The sequence below is a fragment of the Macrosteles quadrilineatus genome, unplaced genomic scaffold, assembly GCF_028750875.1.
Source record: "Macrosteles quadrilineatus isolate MER2022 unplaced genomic scaffold, UCM_ALF_1.0 Scaffold_3__2_contigs__length_128488019, whole genome shotgun sequence".
NCBI classification, from domain to species: Eukaryota; Metazoa; Arthropoda; class Insecta; order Hemiptera; family Cicadellidae; genus Macrosteles; species Macrosteles quadrilineatus.
The window spans coordinates 46,935,219-46,957,638 of record NW_026542596.1 but is presented as its reverse complement, the minus strand read 5'-3'; the positions used below and the strand labels follow the sequence as shown (position 1 = coordinate 46,957,638).

Here is a 22,420-nt window from a genome sequence, read left to right as displayed (position 1 = left end):
TTGATATTCAATGATCTGGTAAGAGACAAATGATTATGTCTTATTAATTAATTATTGAATGATCTTGCTTCCACTACGAATCCCCATCCAGTGGTTCTCACATGAACTTAAACTCCTGGGGCCCATTTCATAATAAACTACAAGTTACAAGTTACAACTTGTAACTTGTAATTTCCATAAGATTTGCATTGGGCGATCAGCTGATTTACTAATAATATTAGTTTGTACTTTATTATGAAATGGGCCCCGGGTCGTCAGGAAGAAATCTGACCATAGGATTTTCTACAGTAGAAGACTGGGTAATGTACCGGTTTACAATTTTCGGTCTCTGCGTATAGACAGTGCAAAGTCCTTGTCCTTGCTAAGAAGTGCTGATTACACTAAAGGGTGGAAAAAGTATACCCCAGAATATTAAAGCCTTCTGGTCCTATACAAACAGTCCAGCTATCCCAACTTTCATACGACTCTATAAACTTGCCGAAACCTCCATGGATAGATGTGAACTGTTTGCGGAGTATTTTTCCTCCGTATTTAAAGACTCAGATAATTCGGTCCCCAACTTCAAGAGAAACTATACAGTTCCTCAATTAACCATCTTAGCCACTAGCCAGCGATGTTAAAAGTAAACAAACTTCAATCCCTTGATCCCAACAAAAGTGTGGGGCCCGATGAGATCCCTGCATCAATTCGTCGTTTCTTTGCCTCGGCGATCGCTCCACTCCTCGCCATCTTGTGTGCAGGTTTATTGGCAGTTGGAGTCTTCTCTTCATACCTTAAAACAGGTTTCGTGATACTTATCTGCAGTTTACTGAGAAATTAGAAACATATGACACATACATACATTTTTTCCATCTGTAGTCCTTTGTCGTAATTAATAAATTGGAAAGGTCAGTAAAATAAAAAAAGAAGAATCTTTACCAATATTTATTCTTGTATCTTGGTGTATTGTACTTATGTAATCCCCCCCGCAGCAAAACTGCTATGTAAGCAATTTTTTATTTGCCTGGATCTGATTGAATTTTCACTGAAATGTTCCCTTAATCAATATGTTAGATTTAATTCCTCATTTAAATAACATTAGGTTTAACGAGTACTTAGGTTGGTTGCTGAAGGTAAAAAGCATGGTAGAACGATAAGAAAGGGGTTTTTATCACGGCCGCCTTTAACTCCAGGCCGCGGCCTTCGAAGTGGCAACGTCGCAAGTGGTGTTGTAACAGCTGTTTTGTTTGGAAGCAGCTAATGGTATTATTTGTGTATTTACGAAAGATTGGTTACTGGACTATGACAATATTGACTCCGCTTAAAAATGTACAGATATAGATTTTTAATTCATATTGTTTCGGTTTTCAATTCTGTATGTTTTATTTTCAATGTTTTAATACATTATTTATGTTCATACATTTTAATTTTAATCAATAAAGGGCGAATTCACATGTCTGCCATGTTATCTTATGGGACGTCTGTCACTAAACAACACCACTTGCGAAGTTGCCAATTCTACCAGGCCGTGGCCTGTAGTTAAAGGTGGCCGTGTTTTTATCCTGCCAACATGTTTTAAAAGGTGTTTTTATTGAAATGTTAAATTCTTTTTATTAAATAAAAAAGTTGCAAAATTTGATCAAAATGTATCCATACAAACTACAACAATTTATTGATTTTATCTTCCATAAGAAAAACTTGGAAATATTTTAAAGTTTCGTACAGATTTTTGGAATTTTCTCCATAGACTAGCCAACACGTATGTTTGATCTATGCTATTACCTAGCATACTCTGAAACTACATGGTGTAACACACTAACCTGCTTTAAGATTAAGAAGAAGCTATTGTATAACCAACCTAAAATAAACCCTTTTTTTTAAAGATTTTATTAACCGATCAGCATTTCATTGCTATACAGGTTAGATATAATATAAGAAAGACAAAAATAACATTATTAATTACATTAACATGGATAGAGGTCAGCTTAGCCCCTCAGGCACTTATTGTCACTGTTTTAGCGGGTCGGACTGAAAAGGCACTGTCCACCAATAGACAATAGACAATAGACAATAGACAATATATATTTATTCCTTTAAGCAAACAGATAATGCAAGTCAAGAATTTTATATGGTAAAATACATAGAGTTGAGACACATAGCTTAAAAACAAGATAAGAGCAGACAAAGATAAAGATAAAGAGTTTACATCAGATAAACAGGTCATGATGTGAGGCGATCGTCCATGTAGTCTGCAACAGAGTAGTAGGATTGGTCCTTTAGAAATAGAGTTACAGTTTTCTTAAATCTATTGAGTGGCAAATTTCTAATAGCTATTGGGAGTTTATTATAAAGAGCGAGTTGATGGTAAACATGACAATGCCGGGTTTTTGCAAGCCTTACATATGGAGTAACAAGGTTATGTCTAAATCTAGTGAGGTGATCATGATGAGCATTTTGAGGAGCAAATGAGTTGATATTTTGTTTGACATATACTAAGGTGTTTAAAATATACACAGATGGCATGGTCAAGATTTTTAACTTCTGAAAGCTAGTTTTACATGATTGACGATCTCTTAAGTTGTCAAGTAGTCTTACCGCCTTCTTTTGCCATCGGAAAACCTTTTTTGCATGGCATGAATGACCCCACAGTCGAATACCATAGCTGAAAGTAGCATGAAAGAGTCCATAGTAGACAACTAGCAGTGTATCAGAGCTTACTGATTGCTTAAGCCTTCTTATTAGGTACACAATTCTTGATAGTTTTTTACACAGATTACGGACATGAGGTTTCCAAGTGAGGTGGTTGTCTAAAGTGAAACCCAGAAGTTTGACATCACTTCTTGCATTACAGGTTGTCGGAATTTCTCTAAGAGAGAAATAAATTAAATCTGTTTTTTGCTCATTTATTACTAAATTATTGGATGCAAACCAGTTTTTGGAAGAGATTAAGGCATTTGAGAGTAGTTGATTGGCATGTTCGAAACAACTATCTGAGCATATCAAGGTTGTGTCATCAGCGTAAAGTACTGACAAAATAGGGACATTACAATACATATCGTTAACAAAAATCAGGTACAAGAAAGGTCCGAGCACGGAGCCTTGGGGTACACCAGCCTTAACATCAATGAAGTTAGAGCTAACATTATTTACTTTGACCTTTTGTTTACGTCCAGACAAGTAAGATTTCACAAGATTTAGTTCCTTATCTCTAACACCATAGAAATCTAATTTTTTGTACAAAATATCAAAAGATAGGCAGTCAAAAGCCTTTGAAAGATCAATCAAATTTGAGGCAATGATATTCTTGTTTTCAAAACCTTTAATGATGAAGTTGACAATAACTTCCATCGCTTGAACTGTATTACATTTTGGACGAAAACCATATTGATGATTATAGAGCAAGTTGTTGTTGTTGAAATATTGATACATTTGTGCAGTTATACAAGATTCTATTACCTTACCAACTATAGGAACAATCGCTATAGGCCTATAACAATCAGCCTTATTTGGATCCCCTCGCTTAAAGATTGGGGTGATATTAGCAAACTTCAAACATTCAGGAAAAATACCTTGGGTAAGAACTAAGTTTACTAAGTATGTCATGGGTTGGGTGATGATGTTACCAACTGATTTTAACAAATAATTGGACAGACCAAAAACATCCTCACTTTTTGAGTTGCTAAGGTGTGCTAGAATGCTGGCTATTACATCAGAATTCACAGTTTGCAGGGTGAAACCATCTACTGGGATTGGTTTATCACAATTCTTAAGTAAGTCAACATAGCTATCACAACTTACATCTATACCTACACTTGGTTGAACTGAAGTTGACACATTAGCAAAATAATCATTTAAAATATCAGGTGTGATGGGAATGTGAGAATTGGTCTTGTTTGCACCAGATTCTCTTTTTATAACTTTCCAGGCCATTTGACATTTATTCTTTGCATCCTGTATAAGATTATCATTTACTATTTTCTTTGCTTTGACAATTTCTTTGTGATAAAGTTTTTTAGATTTTATGTACATATTCTTGTCAGTTACAGTTGCACTGCATTTCCATGTGTCATACAAAATGAGTGTTAGGTTTCGCATAGCTTCAAGCTTTGGTGTGAACCATTTTTTAAAGTTGTGACTCGGTGAAGGACTACCTTTGACTGTTTTATTTTTTACATGAACTAAAGGACAATGGTGGTTAAAAATTGAGCATATGATGTTTAAAAAGAATGAAAATGAAAAGGCAACATTTACATCAATAAGGCTATACATTTCCGACCAGTCAACTATTGATAAACTATTACTAAAATAACCTAATCTGACCTCGTTCATTAAGCGTCTCTTTCTCATTGGTGTGTCTTCTTTGGGAGCAGGGACGTCATGATGTAGGTTAAGTTTCAGCCAGACTCCAGTGTGATCGGAGATATCTTGGTCAACCAGGGAAACTTCGTAGTAGTCCGGTGTTAGGTTGGTGTAGATGTTGTCCAGGCCAGCAGTAAGACGTGTTGGGCTGTGGTTTGTACAGTAGAGGTTAAAAGATCTTAATAAATTCAGGAACACTTCCGTTTCAGAACTTTCTAGATTTAAAAAGTCAACCTTGAGATCACCAGCCAAGGCTACCCGTTCATTGTTTTTTACAAATTTCTTGAAGACGTGTTGCAGAAGATTGTCTAGGTTGTCTATGAAAAGTCTAAAACTAGAGTCAGGAGTACGATATATGCACAAAATTATTATATTCCAGTCAGATACTCTAACTGCTGAACCCTCACAGATAAATTCTTGACAGAATGCAGAAATGTCAATACACTTAAAAGACATGTTCTTCCTAAGATAAATTGAGGAACCACCATATGAGGATGATCTAGTAAAAGAGTTGGCTAAAACAAAGTCGTCAGGCACATAATAACATATTTCTTCGCTGTTTAGCCAATGCTCATTTAAGCATATTATGTCAACCAATGTGTGGTCCAAAATCACTTCCAACTGGCCCAATTTATTTTTCAAGGAACGTATATTGAAAAAACAAATGCTTAGCTTCTTTAAAATTTTAGTAATAAGCCTAGGCTGATTTCCACGATGTTGGCTTAAGTTCCACTCATTACTTGAGTGTTCGACTCTAAAAAAGTCTCTTGTCCTACCCTAGGCCTAAAACGATTTGCTCTAGGAGGGTGGTATTTTCCTATGATACAACCCTGAGGCCACAGATTTGGGTGCATCAGTTCTTCACTAAGTTCTAAAGGAACACCTACCTTAAAAGAGTTGTAGCTAGTATATCTGGTCATTAATTTCTCACATTCAAAAGAAGCATTTTCATTCAGGCTCTTTAGGTAAGTTGTAATAGTCTCTGGAGCAACACAAGGGTCTAAACCCGATAGAAAGAGCCAGCTCATTCTTTTGGCTGGTTTTATAGGGTTGTTGTCGCTCACCTCTAATGTGCCATGAATTATCTTATTTCTCGGAGGAAGCTTTAAGGCTTCACTGTATGAGAGAGATTTATTATTAGGCCTAGGCCTACTATTGTCATCTTCATTTGGATTGATACTGCTAGAGCGTGAATTTCGAACTGGCTTGTTGTTTCTATTACCTTTCTTGTGATTAACTTCTGTCCATTTATAATTGGAGTTATTGTAGACTTTGTTGTGTTGAGTTACGTCTCTCTGAGAATACCTATTCTGGTACCTTTTATTCGTGTTTACATTTATTTTTGAAGTTGTCCGATTTTCCAGTGAGATTCCCTCGTTTAATACTCTTCTCTGATTGGAGCATGTAATATCCATAGAGTTGGGAGTGAGAGAAAAAACACTATTGTCAACCTTATTTTTGTTTGTAGTTATTTGATCACTCCCCACTTCTTCGAATTCGGTTTCATCGGATATCACATTTTGCAGGCTAATAGGCTTTGTTTTTGGTGAGGAAGAAGAAGTTTCAAAAGGGCTCAAATTAGCTATTGCCTGTTTACTCGATTGAGCAGACGACAGGTGTGCATTACTTAACCTTCTATGATTCAAGTCAACAATAGGCGAGCGTTTCAGGGCAGGAATTGGACTAGCCTACTGCGCATGCGCAAACCGTAAAATTGAGCTGACCTCAAATGAACGACTCTCACACAATTGAAGCAAAAGAGTTGTTTACTGTTCTGTCGTTCTGTCATCTGCGGATCTGCATCTGTCGATCTGTCTGCCCCTGCCGTGCCCCAATGATTGTATTTTTCAAAGTCTCAAGTGTTTAAGCTGTGTGTGTTTTTTTTTTTAATTAATTGGAGGTTTTATCGAAGTATCGTATGTTTTGAAGTCAGATTTAAGTAAGTGTATAAAAGAGTGTTTATTGTTATGCGTTCTACCGTGCACCCTTGTAAGTTAGTTTTTATACTGTAAGTTAGTCTTTAAAAGTGTTTGTTGTGTTTTGTTCCAAGTGTTGTCCAAATCAAACAACACGAGAAGAGCTAATCAAGTACATGTACCCCAAGTTAACTCAACTTTGGCCAGCAAGAGCCCATATTTTAGTAGTGTCAAGATCTACAACTCACTGCCAAGGAACATTATCCAAGAGCAAAATTTCAATAAATTTAAGAAGATGTTAAAAGAATATTTATGTGAAGCGGCCTATTTTAAAGTAGAAGATTTGTTCAATTAGGCCTATTATTGTTTATCTACCCATTTGACGACCACGTCGCAGGAGCGATGCTAGTGGGACATCATCAAGTATCAAGTATCAAGTAAGTAAACAAGGGGTACAGTTTCTTAACTGGGCTACACTAATATCGATTGAAACTACCGATTCGATTAGTAAACTGCGATTTGTTCACCATCAACAAGTTTGGTTGGTTAGGTTAGGTTATGATAGATTAATTTTATAATAGATACCTATTATATTTTAAAATATCGATTATTAATCAATATTTCAATTCGATAGTTCCAATAGATATTTAGCGTACCCCAGTTAAGAAACTGTACCCCTGTAGGGTTACACAGTTAGGACATGGTTAGGACTACCGACAACGAAAGCTTATCAATGTTTTACTTCACAATCCATAACTTATTCCTTCTGTTATCTTCAAACGCATTTATCTACTAAGAAGTAGGCCGAACCTTGTTTAGGCAAACATTCAATAGCCTATTGTATTGGATTATAAAATCAAACTAAGCTAAACTAACCTATAACATAACTAACCAAAATTTGCTGTATAAACTTAGGCTATGTTTCGATATTCAAAATTAAATTATCTATACCTAATAATGAATGTTCCCTTTAACAGGAAAGTACCCATTCTTTAACTTACATTATACTTAACCTTTATAAAGGCTACTCATACACACATATAGGCTCTAACCTAATAACTTAGAATGCTGTAACCTTTTGAAAGAGGCATTTCCTCGTGCTGTTGTAATTTTATTTATTTTATTTATTAAACACCAACGGCAAACACCATTTTACATTAAGTAATAGTCAGAATATATTAAAACATCGTTTGTTTAATTTAAATGGCGGTTTGTTTGGAATTATTTAGGGTAACATGGCCATGAGAAACATGCTATTTGAAACTCCAACGACAGAAAAATAAACGTTAAGTTTAAAAACGATTAAATTGTAGGCTAGTTATTTGTAGCGCCCAAAAACTGTTGTGCCGTTACCTACTTTTAGGAATAAACAATCTGCCCTCTACTTAGTGATGTAAAAATCATTATAGGCCTACAGGTTGTTATGGTCATATTAAGTATTATAAAGATCAAAATAACTAGGCCTACAATTTTTTCTTTAGTTGGGGTAATTTTGATGAAACAATACATTTACAGTCTTCATTTTATGCTAGAATGTTCTACCTACTATATACAATGTAGGCTATTAAGAACTGCAGTAAAGTCCTTTAGAGAACCTGCAATATCAGTACCTTCAATATATATTGGGTGAAATATCAGTTCGTTATACAAATTGTACTTTATATTATTCCCTGCGATATAAATTCCGATTTTTGTTTTGAGTATTAAAGGTATCGTGATATGAATAGTTAAAGCCATAGAGTCTTTTCAAATAGACTTTCACACTGTGCTGTGGTGGTTAAACAAGGTTAGTTCAGTTTGGTTTAGTTTATGTTAATAATACCCCCGTCGCAGCAAACCTGCATACTAAGCGAATTTCCATTTATCCGGCTTGATTTCTACTAAAATATTCCCTATAAATTTTCAGATTTATTTCCTATTTAAATAACATTAATTTTAGTGAGTACTGAGTAGTTAGGTTTGCTGCTACGGGGAAGATGTTGAGATGTGTTTTTTCAATTGAAATATTGATAGCTTAGTATGAAATAAACCAAATTGCCAAATTTGATTAAAATATATCTATAAACAAGCAAACTAGAACAGTTTATTTATTCTCCATAAGAATAACATGGGAATTTTAAATTAAAAATTTTTTTAATTTTCTCCGTAGTCAATGAACATTCAAAAACATTTCAATGTAGTAAATTATTTGTTTTTTAAGCTCTTCAAAATGGTCTAGAGAGAAATTTAGAAATTTTAAGTTTTTAGGGTCAACAATGAGAATACCCCATTTTTACCCCATAAAACCCCCCATAGACCCCTGATCCCATGGTCCGATTATGCTGGTTCGCAATCTCGTTTGAATAAATGTATGTTTACACGTTTGTACCAAATTTAATCAAAATCGGATCAATTTTGCTCGAGTTATCGCGCTAACGGACACATATATAAATATATATATATATATATGAGTTTGATCGGATGGTGTTTTTGGCCTCTGGGGACCTCAAAACGAAAAAGTAAATTGGTCCCGGGTCTAGGTCTTACCATGAGACCTACGGTAATAGCTTATTCCCTATATGGGAAATTCGCTAAAAACCAGGTAACACCTAAATAAATACAAATTGTTCCAATAGCATCATCATTGGGTTGGGTTAGTGTTGTACAGTTTTCTATCAAAACTGATTGTCAAAAGCGCCAAATTATACATAGTCGTGTCTTTTCATGAGTAACTTAGCTTATAGAAAAAAGCTAAAAATTTTGTTAATGGTGCCTTGTTTGTTTATAAACAATAGGCCTACCACTTTCAAAAGAACCTGCGCAGAACCATGGCTGTCTCGCGCACGTAGAGGTGAAGGGTGACGGTTGGGAAGGGCCTGGAGCAGTGGTGGGGATAAGTCGTTGGGGCGAGGTGTCTTTCCCCCCACTCTGACTCTCCTGCTGTCCTGCATGCACGACTCAAACAGGTGCGTGGTTTTTTTCTATGTGGTAGGCCTATAAGCTAACATAACCTAAACGCCGCAATGGTCTGTAAAAGATTGGCGGGTGGCACTCTTTTTAAAAAGGCCCATAGGCTAACAGATTAATAAGCAGGCCTATTTCTTAATCAATATATTTTATATAAATTTGAAGCTATTGTCAGTAGGCCTATTAATTTATAGAAATTGAAAATTTGATAGGATAGGTAGTATAATACATTAAAGTTTCTCTGCAGAACTTTACCCCATAACATTGCTGTTGCAGTGCAATGTAATTTTCAGAATCAGTCTTCTTCGCTTTGCATTTAGGCTAAGTAAAATTGATTTTCCTTGCTGCATATTAGGGAACATTATTACCATGTTTAATAGCCATAATAAGGTACAGTAGACTCCCTCTTATTCGGACACCTTTTAACCTGACATCGGTTAAACCAGACAACACTCGGTGGAAATTACATCTCTTTAACCGGGCAATTTTTATCAGCACGTCGGTTTAACCGGACTAGGTCGGCAGGAAGTGGGAGGTAAGCATTACTGAAACGACTGTTCTTGTGTTAAGGATATGAGAACAGTGATTACTTGTCTAAATAAAATGCTCTACTACATTTTAGTCAAATACTGTATATACAGTATGCATTTAAACGGTCAGTTTTAATGAGTTTGTGGGACGTCAGTTTAACCAGAAAACCCATTATCCGGACTGACCTCGGTCCCGAGAGTCTGGATAAGAGGGAGTCTATTGTACTGTATATTTTACTATGTTATAGTTACACGAATAAAAAAATAACAGCCAAAAATTCATGCAATAACCCCATAGTACCACATACAATATGTTTACTGGTGTGAACTACGCTGTAGGCTTCGCATTGAATGTGTTGCCCAAGTTTATTAAATTAAACCTAAAACACAGTTTTTTTGTTACAGAGTCATTGATTGAGGTGCTGGTGAACTGATTGAAGACTTAAAACTGTTTTGTTATCAGTGTGAGGTGTGATAGTACGGACTGTTGTGATAAATTACCACTGTTTATGATATACTTTATATGTTTTAAAATAAATGTTCTACATAAACTATTAAAATTGAATGATCATTTACAATGCCACTATTTCCAGCTGTAATAATTTTTTATACTTCTTTTATTTTTTACTTTGTTTCTAAACATAAGTTCTGATGTAGTCAATATTTGCATAATATAATATGCACTTTAAAAATATAAAATAGTAAACACAACAGCTTTTTATATACCATTGTTATCATTTATTGGTGTTTTTGTATTGCAATCGTTAAGTTGCATGCATAGTTGCAGATGCATTGGTCTGTTTAAATGTATAAAGGAACTAAAATAAAATCTGAAAATTCCAGACTAACATAAAGATTATTCAAACAAAGGAGGTTGAAGTATGTAAAAAATTCCTAAAACTCTTTTTTTTAAATTTGGTAAGTTTAATTTGATACCAAACCAAGTGTTGACCTTATTTCCTATATTTTCTCTGGATGGTATTTCAATTTATTATATAATTGCAATGATTCTGCTCCACTCAAATTCCAGGGCATGGACTGCAATCAATATCTGCCAACATCAAATTCGAGAAAATCTAAAAATTTGTATATAAAAAACTCACTTGTATATACCGTATAACATTTAAATACAACATGAAAAATAATAGGATTTCCTGGAATTTTCCAAAATGTTTGAGATCATTCTCAACATCCCTTCCTTGAATATACTCAGATCACTCAACAAAAATATTCTAAGAAAATTTTTATATAGCCTAGAGATCTGGAGAACATTCTGAGAATATTCTAGTAAAGTACTCTGGAATATTAATGGTATATTCTGAACATATAAGTTTAAACTAGGATTGCTTTCAGAGCGGTGAAAGCCAGTTGAGCGGAGAAAACTTGTTTTAATATTTGTTTAACTAACTAAATAAAAAAAAACAATATATGTACTAATGCTTGTTTTATTGATTAAAATTATAATAATTTACCTCTTGACTACATCTTGTTGTGATTCAGATAGGTTACCTCTTGCAAAAGTAGATTAAATTATAACGAACGAGATTTTCTTGTTTATTAAAATCATAGGTATGGTTTAAAAACGTTTAAAAGAAAAGTATAGAAAATTCAAAAATACCTTATGATTCTCTTGTTTACATTGATTTATATTGTTTGCATTGAAGTTGATCCCAAAGAGCTTAATCAACTATTCCATTCCAAAAGATAAAAATTATATTTCAGTGAATTCCGCGCCTTAAAAAAATGTTTTAACGGCATTTTCTCGTTTATTAAAATCATAGGAATGGTTTAAAAACGTTTAAAAGAAAAGTATAGAAAGTTCAGAAATACCTTATGATTCTCTTGTTTACATTTTTCTTGTAAACAAAAAACATGTCATAGCTACTTTAGTCCCATAAGCCTAATGTTAAAAATTTTAAATTTTAAGTTCGTTTTAAATTGCATTAGCATTATCTAATTGAAATTTGTTTGTTTACAAACCATCTCATTATTAGTCTAAGTCGTCTTGTTAAGTTTGGCTGAAATGTGTTCAGCCGTTATTGAGTGATGGTGTTATATTGTTTGCATTGAAGTTGATCCCAAAGAGCTTCGCTCGCTTCGCTCGCTCCGCTCAATTATTAATTTTGCCAAGTACCACAAAATAACAAGAACCAACGATATAAACAAATCGATGTAGTTTTTGTTTTTACATCGTTGCGCAGAACTGAAACTGAACTGAACTAGTAAGTTATGACTCATGAGTCGACTCGCTGAAGACCAAATACAACTGAGTTGGTTCTTTCTGGCGCATGCGCAGTAGGCTAGTCCAATTCCTGCCCTGAAACGCTCGCAACAATAGTGTCCATACGTTTGTTTAAAGCAATATTATTATTTAACACTTCTTTTACTAGTCCAATTAAGTTTCCAAACATAGTTTGTACGTCAATAGGGTTGTTAGCATCCTTTTCATTGGCTACTAACCTGTCAATTTTCCCAGCACATGTTGAGCAGAACCATTTTACATCTTCGTGTAATGTAATTCGTTAATAAGTTCGTATTTATGGTCGGTTATATTAAGGCACGATGGATGATACCATGATTTACAGAAACCATCACAATACAACCCACATCCATCACTTGGGATAATAATATCACATATAGAACAAGGAGCATCTTCACCATCGTCTGTCATCTTCTCCTGTCAATTCCTGTGTCCTAAGTGGGGACACAGAATTTGTAGCAAAAATCATGTTGCTACAATGAAACACAAATCAATGAAAACAAAACAATGGTTATAATAAAACATCTTGAGGCAATCTGGGTTTTAGTCGGAGTCTCTGGATTTCAGAAGGTTGGCCTGTGTTATAAAATCCAATGCTGCTGGTTAATGGAAGTTTTGTAAAAAATTTTGATGTAACTTTCTTGATAAAATCTTTCTATAGGTTTTATTCCCAGTTCTAAATGTATTTAACGGGTTCGAAAATACCAGGGACATTTTAGAATTATCCTTAAAACTTTATTTTGAAATGTTTGCAGTTTGCGAATTGAGCTTGGTGAAGCAGTTCCCCATACTGGGCAGGCGTATAACAATAGTGGACGTAGAAGTGTTTTGTATAAAAGGGTTCCATTCTTCATAGACATACATTAAAGGAAAAAATTTTGATAATCTGCCATAAGCCAAATTTAATTTTTTATTAATATGAAATTTCCAATTTAACTTTCGGTCGAAGTATACACCTAAATATTTTATTGCTTGGTCAGGAGGGTTCCATGCAATCTGTTCACCTAGAATTTCTAAATTTGGAGGATCTAGAGGTTTTCGGAGGGTAAAAATCTTCGCTTCACTCTTCATCGGATTTATGGCTATTCTCCATTTTGTGAACCATTCCACCAAATCGTTTAAGGAAATTTGAATGTTATTGTACGACGGCGCTGAAGGGCCACCAACTGTTAAAAAAATTTTGTCTTAATCTCTGAGTTAAAACTTAGAATTCTGAGTTTAAAGTCAGAATATAACGAGTGGGCGTTCCACTCTGAGATTAAAGTCAGAATTCAACTAGTGGGCGTTCCTCTCTGTGAAAGGAGTTAGAATTCTGAGATTAAAGTCAGAATTGAATTGTGGGCGTTCCTCTCTGAGAAAAAAGTCAGAATATAACTAGTGGGCGTTCAACTCTTAAGTCAGAATTGAACTGTGGGCGTTCCTCTCTTATTGCAACGATATTATCAGCATATCAATGCTATCATCCCTACTATCTTAGACAAAAGAAATAATATAAATTTCATTTCTGTTGTCTATTCTACTGTGTTCTTCTACTTGCAACGTTGCCAATTCTACCAGGCCGCGGCCTGGGGTTAAAGGTGGCCTTGAGAAGAGTAGAGTAGTAGAGACTAGAGACTAGATAGAGTCAAGTCCAATTCTTACGTTAATCTCAGAGATGAACGCCCACAATTCAATTCTGACTTAAATCTCAGAATTCTAACTCCTTTCACAGAGAGGAACGCCCACTTGTTAAATTCTGACTTTAATCTCAGAGGGGAACGCCCACTAGTTGAATTCTGACTTTAATCTCAGAGTGGAACGCCCACTTGTTATATTCTTACTTTAAACTCAGAATTCTATGTTTTTTCTCAGAGATTAAGAAAAATATTTTTTTATAGTTGGTGGCCCTTCAGCGCCGTCGTATTATTGGCCACAACTTCGATGTCATAAATCTAACCAAAATAGAAGAAGAAGAAGAAGAAGGCCGTAACTTCAAAACAATCGTAGCCGTAGCCCGTAGCTCGTTGGTTGTTGGTTAGGTTGTGCACGCTGACGCTGACGCAACGCAAGTGATCCGTCGTTGGCGTCGTTGGTCAATGAAAACCTAGTATCCCAATATTAATATCGTGTAGTAGTAGTGCTTATTAAGTGACTCCCCTTGAATTGTCATTTGTAGAAGTTTGCCTTCCTAGGCTAGATAAGAGAAATTATGGACCAAAATAAAGAGCAAACTCAATCAAAAGTTCCTATGGTTTATATCTGTGGAGGTAGGCCTATGAGAGTTAAGTTTTTTTTATATTGATATTTCCGCACTATTAACAAAAAATAACTATTAGGCAACACACCTAGGTGTAACAACTTAGGTTACATTTTGAATCTTTATCTGCGTATGCTATAAAAATAACTCGGTAAATAAAAAAATCACCTACCCAGTAGGTCTAGTGAAAAGGTTATGTTTGTACTTTTAATAAGCTGTCATTGGTGCTAGGGATACAGACTTAATGATTTAGCCAGCTTGAAGCTTGTTTATTGACAGAATGTTGTTCCAAAATAATCTTTAGAAAAAAAATTTGGGTCTTGTTGAGTCCTTTGCCTAATGTAACTTAATCGGGGCTGAGACTGATTTTAGGATTGCATTTAAAAGCTTTAAAATACAGGGTGAATTAGCATGTTCACTCACAAACCTTAGAAGTAATCGGAGAGTTTGATTTTGCTTTCTACTGAAATGACTGATTTCTAAGTCATTTTATCCTTAGTTAATGAGTTTCAGAGTAAGTTACCTAATGACACTTTAAACTACCTACCATAGCCAAATCTGAGATTAGCTGACAAGCAAACGCTAACTTAATTATTATTATTAGCAGCACCAATAAGTAGGGATTACAACAAGTAAGGGCCCTAACTTATAATACAGAGCCACAGCAGTGGGGATCGCGCACCAATGCTCCTGACGTGCAAACAAGCGATACCGCAATGATAAGGAGCTTTCACCGTGATTTGGTGAGGGTGAGCCACTCCAGTCGCGCACTCTCGCTTCTTTTAGCGGCAACTGTGGCTGTGGTAGCGGACCATTGGTTGCTACGGCGCTTATTATAACTTACTGCGCTATAAGGACAATGACAACATCATAGCTCTTTACTAGCTGTTTTGTGTTTGCTTCGTAAATCTTCTGTATATCTATTTCTGTAACCAAGTTATTATTTTGTTAGATATTTATGTATATTGAGTAACCTAGCGTTTTTATCTTTGAGAAAGTGCCAATCCGTCCTTAGCAGAAATTGTGTTCTTGTAGTTTGTATTGAGGTTTCTGTTGTCTTCTTCAATGTCTTGAATAAGTCCATCAAAGTATGAAAACCCCCTTTGATGGCCTTCCTAATAAAAACAGGGATGTACTTCAATGCTCCTCTTCTTTCGCCGATTTCTTTTTCTTAGAAAGGAAAGAAGCAACATGTCCTCTTTCTCACTTGACAAAGACATCTTTCACTGACGTTCGCTAATCTCTAGGTCAAGCCACTGCTGTGGCTTGCATGCGCCACAGGTGTGGCCAGACGCGTGTGACACCTCGGTGGTGATCGCACGATTGCAGTGGCTCAAAATAGCCGTCTAAGTTAAGGAGTCTAATAACAGACATCTGTTAAGACTCCTTAAAAACTTACTTGCTGTAATCTCTAATATACTTACTAGCTCAACAGCTAAATATAGCAGGTGAATACTAAAAAAAATACCCCCGCCGCAGCAAACCTGCCGACTAAGCGAATTTCCATTTGTCTGAATTGATTTTCAGTTAAATATATTTTAATAACATTGGGTTTAACGAGTACCTAGGTTTGCTGCTACAAGGAAACTAATAAAGTGTGTTTTTGAGTAAAATATTTATAGCTTAGTACAAAATAAATAAATTTGCCAAGTTTGATCAAAATATATTCATAAACAAGCAAACTACAATATTTGACAATATTCTCCATAAGAATAACATGGGAATTTTAAATTTACAATTTTTTTAATTTTCTCCGTTACTAATAATCGAACAAAAATACTTTTATTTACCAAATTATTTGTTTTTTTAAGCTCTTTAAGAAGGTTTAGAGAAAAATTGGGAAATTTTGTGTTTTGAGGGTAAAAAGTGAGAAAAACCAATTTTTACCCCATAAAACTCCCCATAAAACCCTGTTCCCATGGACCGATCATGCTGGATCGCGAACTCATTCAAGTTTATCCCGCCTTACACCTTCAAACCAAATTTCATCAAAATCTGATAAAAATTACTCAAGTTATCGTGTTCACGGACACATATATATATATATATCTATATATATATACATATATAAAAATTTGAACGAATGGTGTTTTTGGCCTCTGGGGACATTAAAATGAAAAAGTAAATCAGTCCCGGGCCTAAGTCTTACCATGAGACCTACGGTAATAGCTACTTCCCTATAGGGAAATTCGCTAAAATGATTTTATAAAAATCCATCAATATAGAATATAGTATGAATTTCTGTAGCTTATTTAGGTGGTTTGTGATCACTGTGTCTGTAGTGATGCCTGTTTTTCCCCCTTTAGAGTGTCACCATGAGAATGAGATCAGGCCACGAGACCCCATCCGCTGTCGAGAATGTGGGTACCGTATAATGTACAAGAAGCGAACCAAGAGATGTATCCTTTTACACTAAAAAAATCACCATCTTAAAGGAAAAAAAGTACTTTAGTAGGTAATGTAGGTGCTATTTATAAGCTTATGGTAGCTGACAGCTCCTTAGTAATACCTTTGACTATTAATACAACAACTAGACATTCCATCCCCATGTTAAAGTTGTAACCAGGATTTTAATAAAATTTGTCTTAGTTGATGTGAGCCACCTACAGAATGCGCTGATCTAAATTACTGATTTCTGCCGATTACATGATGGTTTTTACCAAGTCAAACTGATGGAATGACTTCTGTATCCAATAGTCAATGGTAATACATAAGTTACCTTTTTCTTCATGCTCGTAAATCAGCAGTCATAATTGAATAGTAACCTTACACTCCTTCAAAAATAAAGAATATGGCTGCTAACCCAACAATTTGACAAAACAGGTCTGGTAGGCCTGTTACAAGACTTATCCAAGTTACAAAACTTGGATAACTAAGTGTTTTCTGGTGAAATTTTACAAAGATTGTGTAAAATGAAAATGCTTTAATAACCATAATCTTAAAACAAAACATCCATGCTCGTGGCTTTAAAAGGACTTAGTAATGGCTGTAATAAAACGGAATTTAAAATTTGTACTTCTATTTACACATAGGTAGGGCCTACTGAATTTATAAAGGTTATTTGTACACAATATCTACCGGAAATAATTAAGTAGACCTAACATTAACCAATCTAGAAGTTGACCGCCAATAAATTTTGGAAACCATAACTGATACTGATATTGTTTTTAAATTTTACCTGATGATTTTTTTTTACCTACAAACATTTTATTTTTACGCATGTCACTTGTGAAACCTACTTAGGAATCACAGTTTGTTGTTTAAGGTGTCTGCCAAAACAATTTGCACACCCAGAAGCATCAGTAGACTTGCATATGATAAAATATAATAGTTTTACATCAATATGTTTTGACCATTTCCTTAACATGTAACTCAGTGGTGGTGTTTGATGCTCGATGAAGATCATCCCGTTTTCTCCAGTGTGTTCTACCTTTTGTTTTGTGTAACTATCTTAATGTAAATAAAACAATTCTTTTGTATTTTAACTTTTTTGTGTATATTTTTGTCAACTCATCCCTCCGGTTTTAACATGTTAATGTTTCCAAACAATAAATTGTACGTACAGTCTATTATTTTACTGGTACTCTTTGTTGGAGTAAGTCAGCAAGTCTATGGCTACTGGTTAGGATGTAAAACTTGGACTTGGATTAGCCTACATTGATTTATGTCAAGTTTTAAAGTTCTATTTGTATAGAACCTCAAGCTGTAAGTAAACAAAATAAATAATAAAATTTAAAGTCCACCTGCTAGGAATAATAGATCGGTGACTTTGCCAAGAACTGTTTCTGTTGTAGGCCTACTCCATTAAAAATATGAAATTTACTCTATACATTTTTCCTTCAGTTCCCACAAAATGGGCTTCTTTGCATTGATTATATACTTTGTTGCATGGTTTTTATTTTGTCGCACACCAGTATTCCAACCAAATAACACAAAACAGCGTTCTTTTATTATGCACAAAATGGGCTTCTTTGCATTGATTATATACTTTGTTGCATGGTTTTTATTTTGTCGCACACCAGTATTCCAACCAAATAACACAAAACAGCGTTCTTTTATTATGCACGTAATCTGTGTACCCTTGAAAACAAGTTAGCAACACTTAAAGATATTGCGACTACGTTTCCCCATTTCGTTCAATGTTTGGATTGAACCTAACCTAAAAACGTGTTGTACAGTGTTTGAAAGACTAAATATTTATATGATTTATAATAACTGTAGGAAAAATAAAATGTGTAACACGAGTGCAAACTGCCTTTGCTGCACACGAGAAACTTTCCACACTCCTCTACGGCTCTGCGTAAACATTTCTCTCATGTGCAACAAAGTGCCACTTCGCTCACAAGTTACTCAAATAACTATTGCAGCATGGCAACTCATTTATCTCTCAAAATAGCAACAATATGTACAGTACATAAGTTAGGCCTAACTGTACAAGAAGTTTAAGAAGTAACTTACTGTACAAAAAATAAGTTCCTAAGAGAATATAAAATATCATTCTGTTTGTAGACATGTGCAAATTGAAGTATGCTACACAAGACATAGTTCAAAATAACAATTTAGATGTGTAGGATCGTGATGGTGAATCCCCTTGACATTGTACCCTTTCTACAGCCGCCAAAGGAACTTAACTAATGCAAAGTATAATTTCATTTTCAAACCATTAATGATCTGCCTACTATCTTTACCTGGTCCTGACTGGTATGAAGTTAAATATTTTCCTTTCATGTACAGTATGAAGATCACGTCATTGTTGTTTGGGTACGTAATGAAAACACTCAGTCAAATTATATTTTTTTAATATAGAAAATCTTCAAGGTACGTTTCCATTTCAGTAATCCCTACATGGTATTTGTGCCAGTGAATATTTTATGGCAGGCAGTTTTATTCAATCAAAGACAATCACAAATCCTGGCACATTGCCTCAATGGCAAATTAACTGTAGGAGTTGCAAAAATGAAATCGTTCCCGAGTACAAAACAATACATTTATATAATCATAGAACTCTTGATTATCGTATGTAGAAACACAAATAAATGAGATACAGTACCAATAGTTTAACCGTCTAAAATTCACGTAGTAGTAAAATATATAGGTATATTTTTATGGTGGTTAAAATGTACAAAGACAATTTTGGAACAGGTTACCAGTAGTTTTTGAGCAATTTGTGTTCTAACAGAGGCTTAAAATATGTTTCTTGGGTCACAAATTTATATTTCTTTAAATATGTAGATCAAACAAATTCTGGACATGGATTATTATTTTGATGTACCATTTGTTTACAAACTAATGTCTTATCCAGTGTTTTCCCTCTGTGTTTTCAAAAATAATTAGGCTATTTACTACATTTTTTTTGCCAATATGACATTTTGTTTGCCTGTCCATGTCAATTTGGTTACCATCGGTTTCTTCTCGGGAAAACACTTTAGTAAATTTTGTGTGGGTAGTTATACAAGTTTTTTTTTTATTTTAAAGACATGTATAACAAAGATTGAAATATGACTGAACAGATCTAATTATTGAACACCAACTGCTTACAAGTATTGTACCGGTACGGTTAATGTATAGTTCTTAAAATTCCACATGATAACTTCATACAACAGAGTAGTTCTTCTATTTTTATATAGCATAGATACCCAAGCTATAGAACCACTACAGTTATTGATGAATGACAGGAGCTCTGAAGAGATATTTTGTCATAACTAAACATTAAATTTTAATTTAGAATTGATCTAGATGTAACCAGAATGTATCAAAATAGCATTGTCAACAATTGTGTTTTCTGTAAGTGAAGATATTTTGAGGAAACTACTATCCTTGTTAAGTTTACTTGCAGGTGATGCACTTCATACACTCTTCAACAATTGGATTACTAACACAAACACAAAGTAACCCAACACAGGTTGTAGTGCAAAGAAACTATTACATATTGAAGAAGTAAAAATTTGGCGATTTGGGAAATTTTTCTAAATTTTAATTAGGCCTATTGATGAAAAAATTCCTGACAGTTAATATATATAAGAGAAATTCAGAACCTTAAATCAATAAAACGTAACCCCTCGTCTAAATTTTCAAGGTGACTAGAGATAATCTAACTTATTTTCAAGTAATTGGTCTGGTAATATCACAACAACAACAAATGAAGTTGTGCTATAGTTTAAAGCGCATAACTTGCAGAGGGTAAATTGTTTTGATGATTTTGGTTAAGATATCCGGTGTTTTATCATACAAACATTACTAGACCGATATATATACACTATGTATAGTCAATGACGCAAGTACAAAACTAATGCCGGTTTTAGAATTTGCGTTAGATGGTTGGATTTGAAAAATTACCTGCTTACTTAAGAAGCTGTTTAAATACTAGTGGGCCTATATTATTTTTAAATTTTAGTTGGTTGGGATATAAGTTCAACACGATAAAGACATCTTTCCATTTAAAAAATAGCAATGGCTGTAGAATAACTTCCCCACATTCAGCATTTGACCTAGGGTTTCTGAAATTGAGTTGGCATTTCTATTTTCTCTCACATAATTTTATTAAAAAACTTCACTTCAAATAGCTTTTGACATCACAACAACAGGAAATAAAAATTCCTCACCCAAATCTCCAGTATTTGGTTGTATTGTGCTATCTACATATTATGCGTATAACAAAATAGCCATATCGTTTAAAAGTTTTCTCTTATCACTGTAGACAAAATAGTTCTATTATAACAACAGGTAATTACTAGTAAATTGGCTATTGAAGCAAGATTGAACCTAAGCAATATTGCTATTGATCAATGGATCGCTACATTCATTTCAGGCCTGTTACAATCTTGCTGCTTTAAACATAGACTATCCATTAAACATCTAACTATAAAGTAATCAAATACAAGAGATCTCTTTGATATAAAAATCTTATACAAATTATCATATTTGTTACGTTTCTTTCAACAACAAACTCTTTTAAGCTCCAAAGTTTGAAAAAAAAAAACGTAACATGCAGGAAGACTTAGTTATAATTTATTTCTTTGGAAATTATGTTTAATTATATTGATTATGATTACATATCTATTACAAATTATTAGCCTTATTTAACGTAATAGGATAAATAATACTGTTATTGTAGAATCACCTATGACTCTGGTAACAGATCACTCAGAATACCCAATAGTTTTTATAACATAAACTAAAACTGTGTGAACGAGCAACAGAAATAATATCCTGCTGGTCACATTTTTTTACCAACAGCAGCATCACGATATAATAGTACCTTGATAATAGATTAGGAGAATGCCATGTTATTTTTTGTAATATTGTCTCGGAGCAAGTGAAATAACGCTGATTGATTCTTCCGATTAAAAGCGAGTACAGTATTACAAAATAATTTATTACCTTGGTAATAAATTACTGAGAATAACTTGTGTAACTTTATACAAACTGTTAGAACAAGCGATTGAAAAAAACACTGATCGTTATTAACAACTAACAGCTGAAATATAGTAAACGAGGAAGTAATAGGTGACAAAAATAATAGTATTATTTCACCCATTACCAAAAAGCTAAGGAACGTTCCTTACTATTATTGCAAAGTAACAATATGTCCCATCTCTATTTAAAATACATAGCCTAATCATTATGAATAAAATTATGCTATGGAATCATAAAACAAAATGCAGCTATTTACTAATACCTTTCTAATACTACAAGTATATAGTTGGAGTTGGAACATATTCTCAAAATCCATATGTAAACAAATATAATGGAAATAAATTTAACAACTGGAAAACCTATAGGCTGAAGTAACTAAATAGTTTTTAACAATCTTCATACCTCCAACTCAACTTGGATGATTTTGAACTCTAATTAAATCATTCTAAGAGAGAACGCCAATATATACAAATTTGTGGAAACTAAAAGTTAAGAATATTCATCACCTGCGGGCAGGTTGCGTTTTGGGGACAAGCACCTAATGGGGTTGGGATAACGTTGTGTGGGTAAACAGGTAGCGTGGGTTCAATATGCGCGCCTTTCTGAAAATATCGCAAACACCCGACTATCTTGACTTTGAAAGTCAACCAGAGCGATTCAGCCTTACAAAACAATTATGGCCAAGCAAATTTATAATATGTGTAGCCTTTATTTATATTACGTGTCATTATATGTTTGAATTCCGAATAATTTATTACAAAAAATAATTATGATTTAA

At 34.2% G+C, this 22,420-nt stretch overlaps 2 protein-coding genes across 3 annotated transcripts; one reads left to right on the top strand and one right to left on the bottom strand.

Moving 5' to 3' along the window:
• Positions 1-2,086: 2,086 nt before the first annotated feature.
• LOC128988624 (DNA-directed RNA polymerases I, II, and III subunit RPABC4) lies at positions 2,087-17,711 on the top strand. 2 transcript variants are annotated; one of them, XM_054410087.1, is made up of 3 exons: positions 2,087-3,553; positions 16,533-16,625; positions 17,603-17,711. In XM_054410087.1, the coding sequence occupies exons 1-3, from the start codon at positions 3,367-3,369 to the stop codon at positions 17,623-17,625; spliced, it is 303 nt and encodes a 100-aa protein (XP_054266062.1). In that variant the 5' UTR covers positions 2,087-3,366; the 3' UTR covers positions 17,626-17,711. The 2 variants fall into 2 exon arrangements, with proteins under 2 accessions (XP_054266062.1, XP_054266063.1); XM_054410088.1 differs by lacking the exon at positions 2,087-3,553 and adding an exon at positions 13,984-14,236.
• Positions 2,096-4,979, bottom strand: LOC128988622 (uncharacterized). The gene is made up of 2 exons (XM_054410084.1): positions 4,300-4,979; positions 2,096-2,228 (listed from the first exon to the last, which is right to left on the bottom strand). The coding sequence occupies exons 1-2, from the start codon at positions 4,792-4,794 to the stop codon at positions 2,187-2,189; spliced, it is 537 nt and encodes a 178-aa protein (XP_054266059.1). The 5' UTR covers positions 4,795-4,979; the 3' UTR covers positions 2,096-2,186.
• Positions 17,712-22,420: the final 4,709 nt, after the last annotated feature.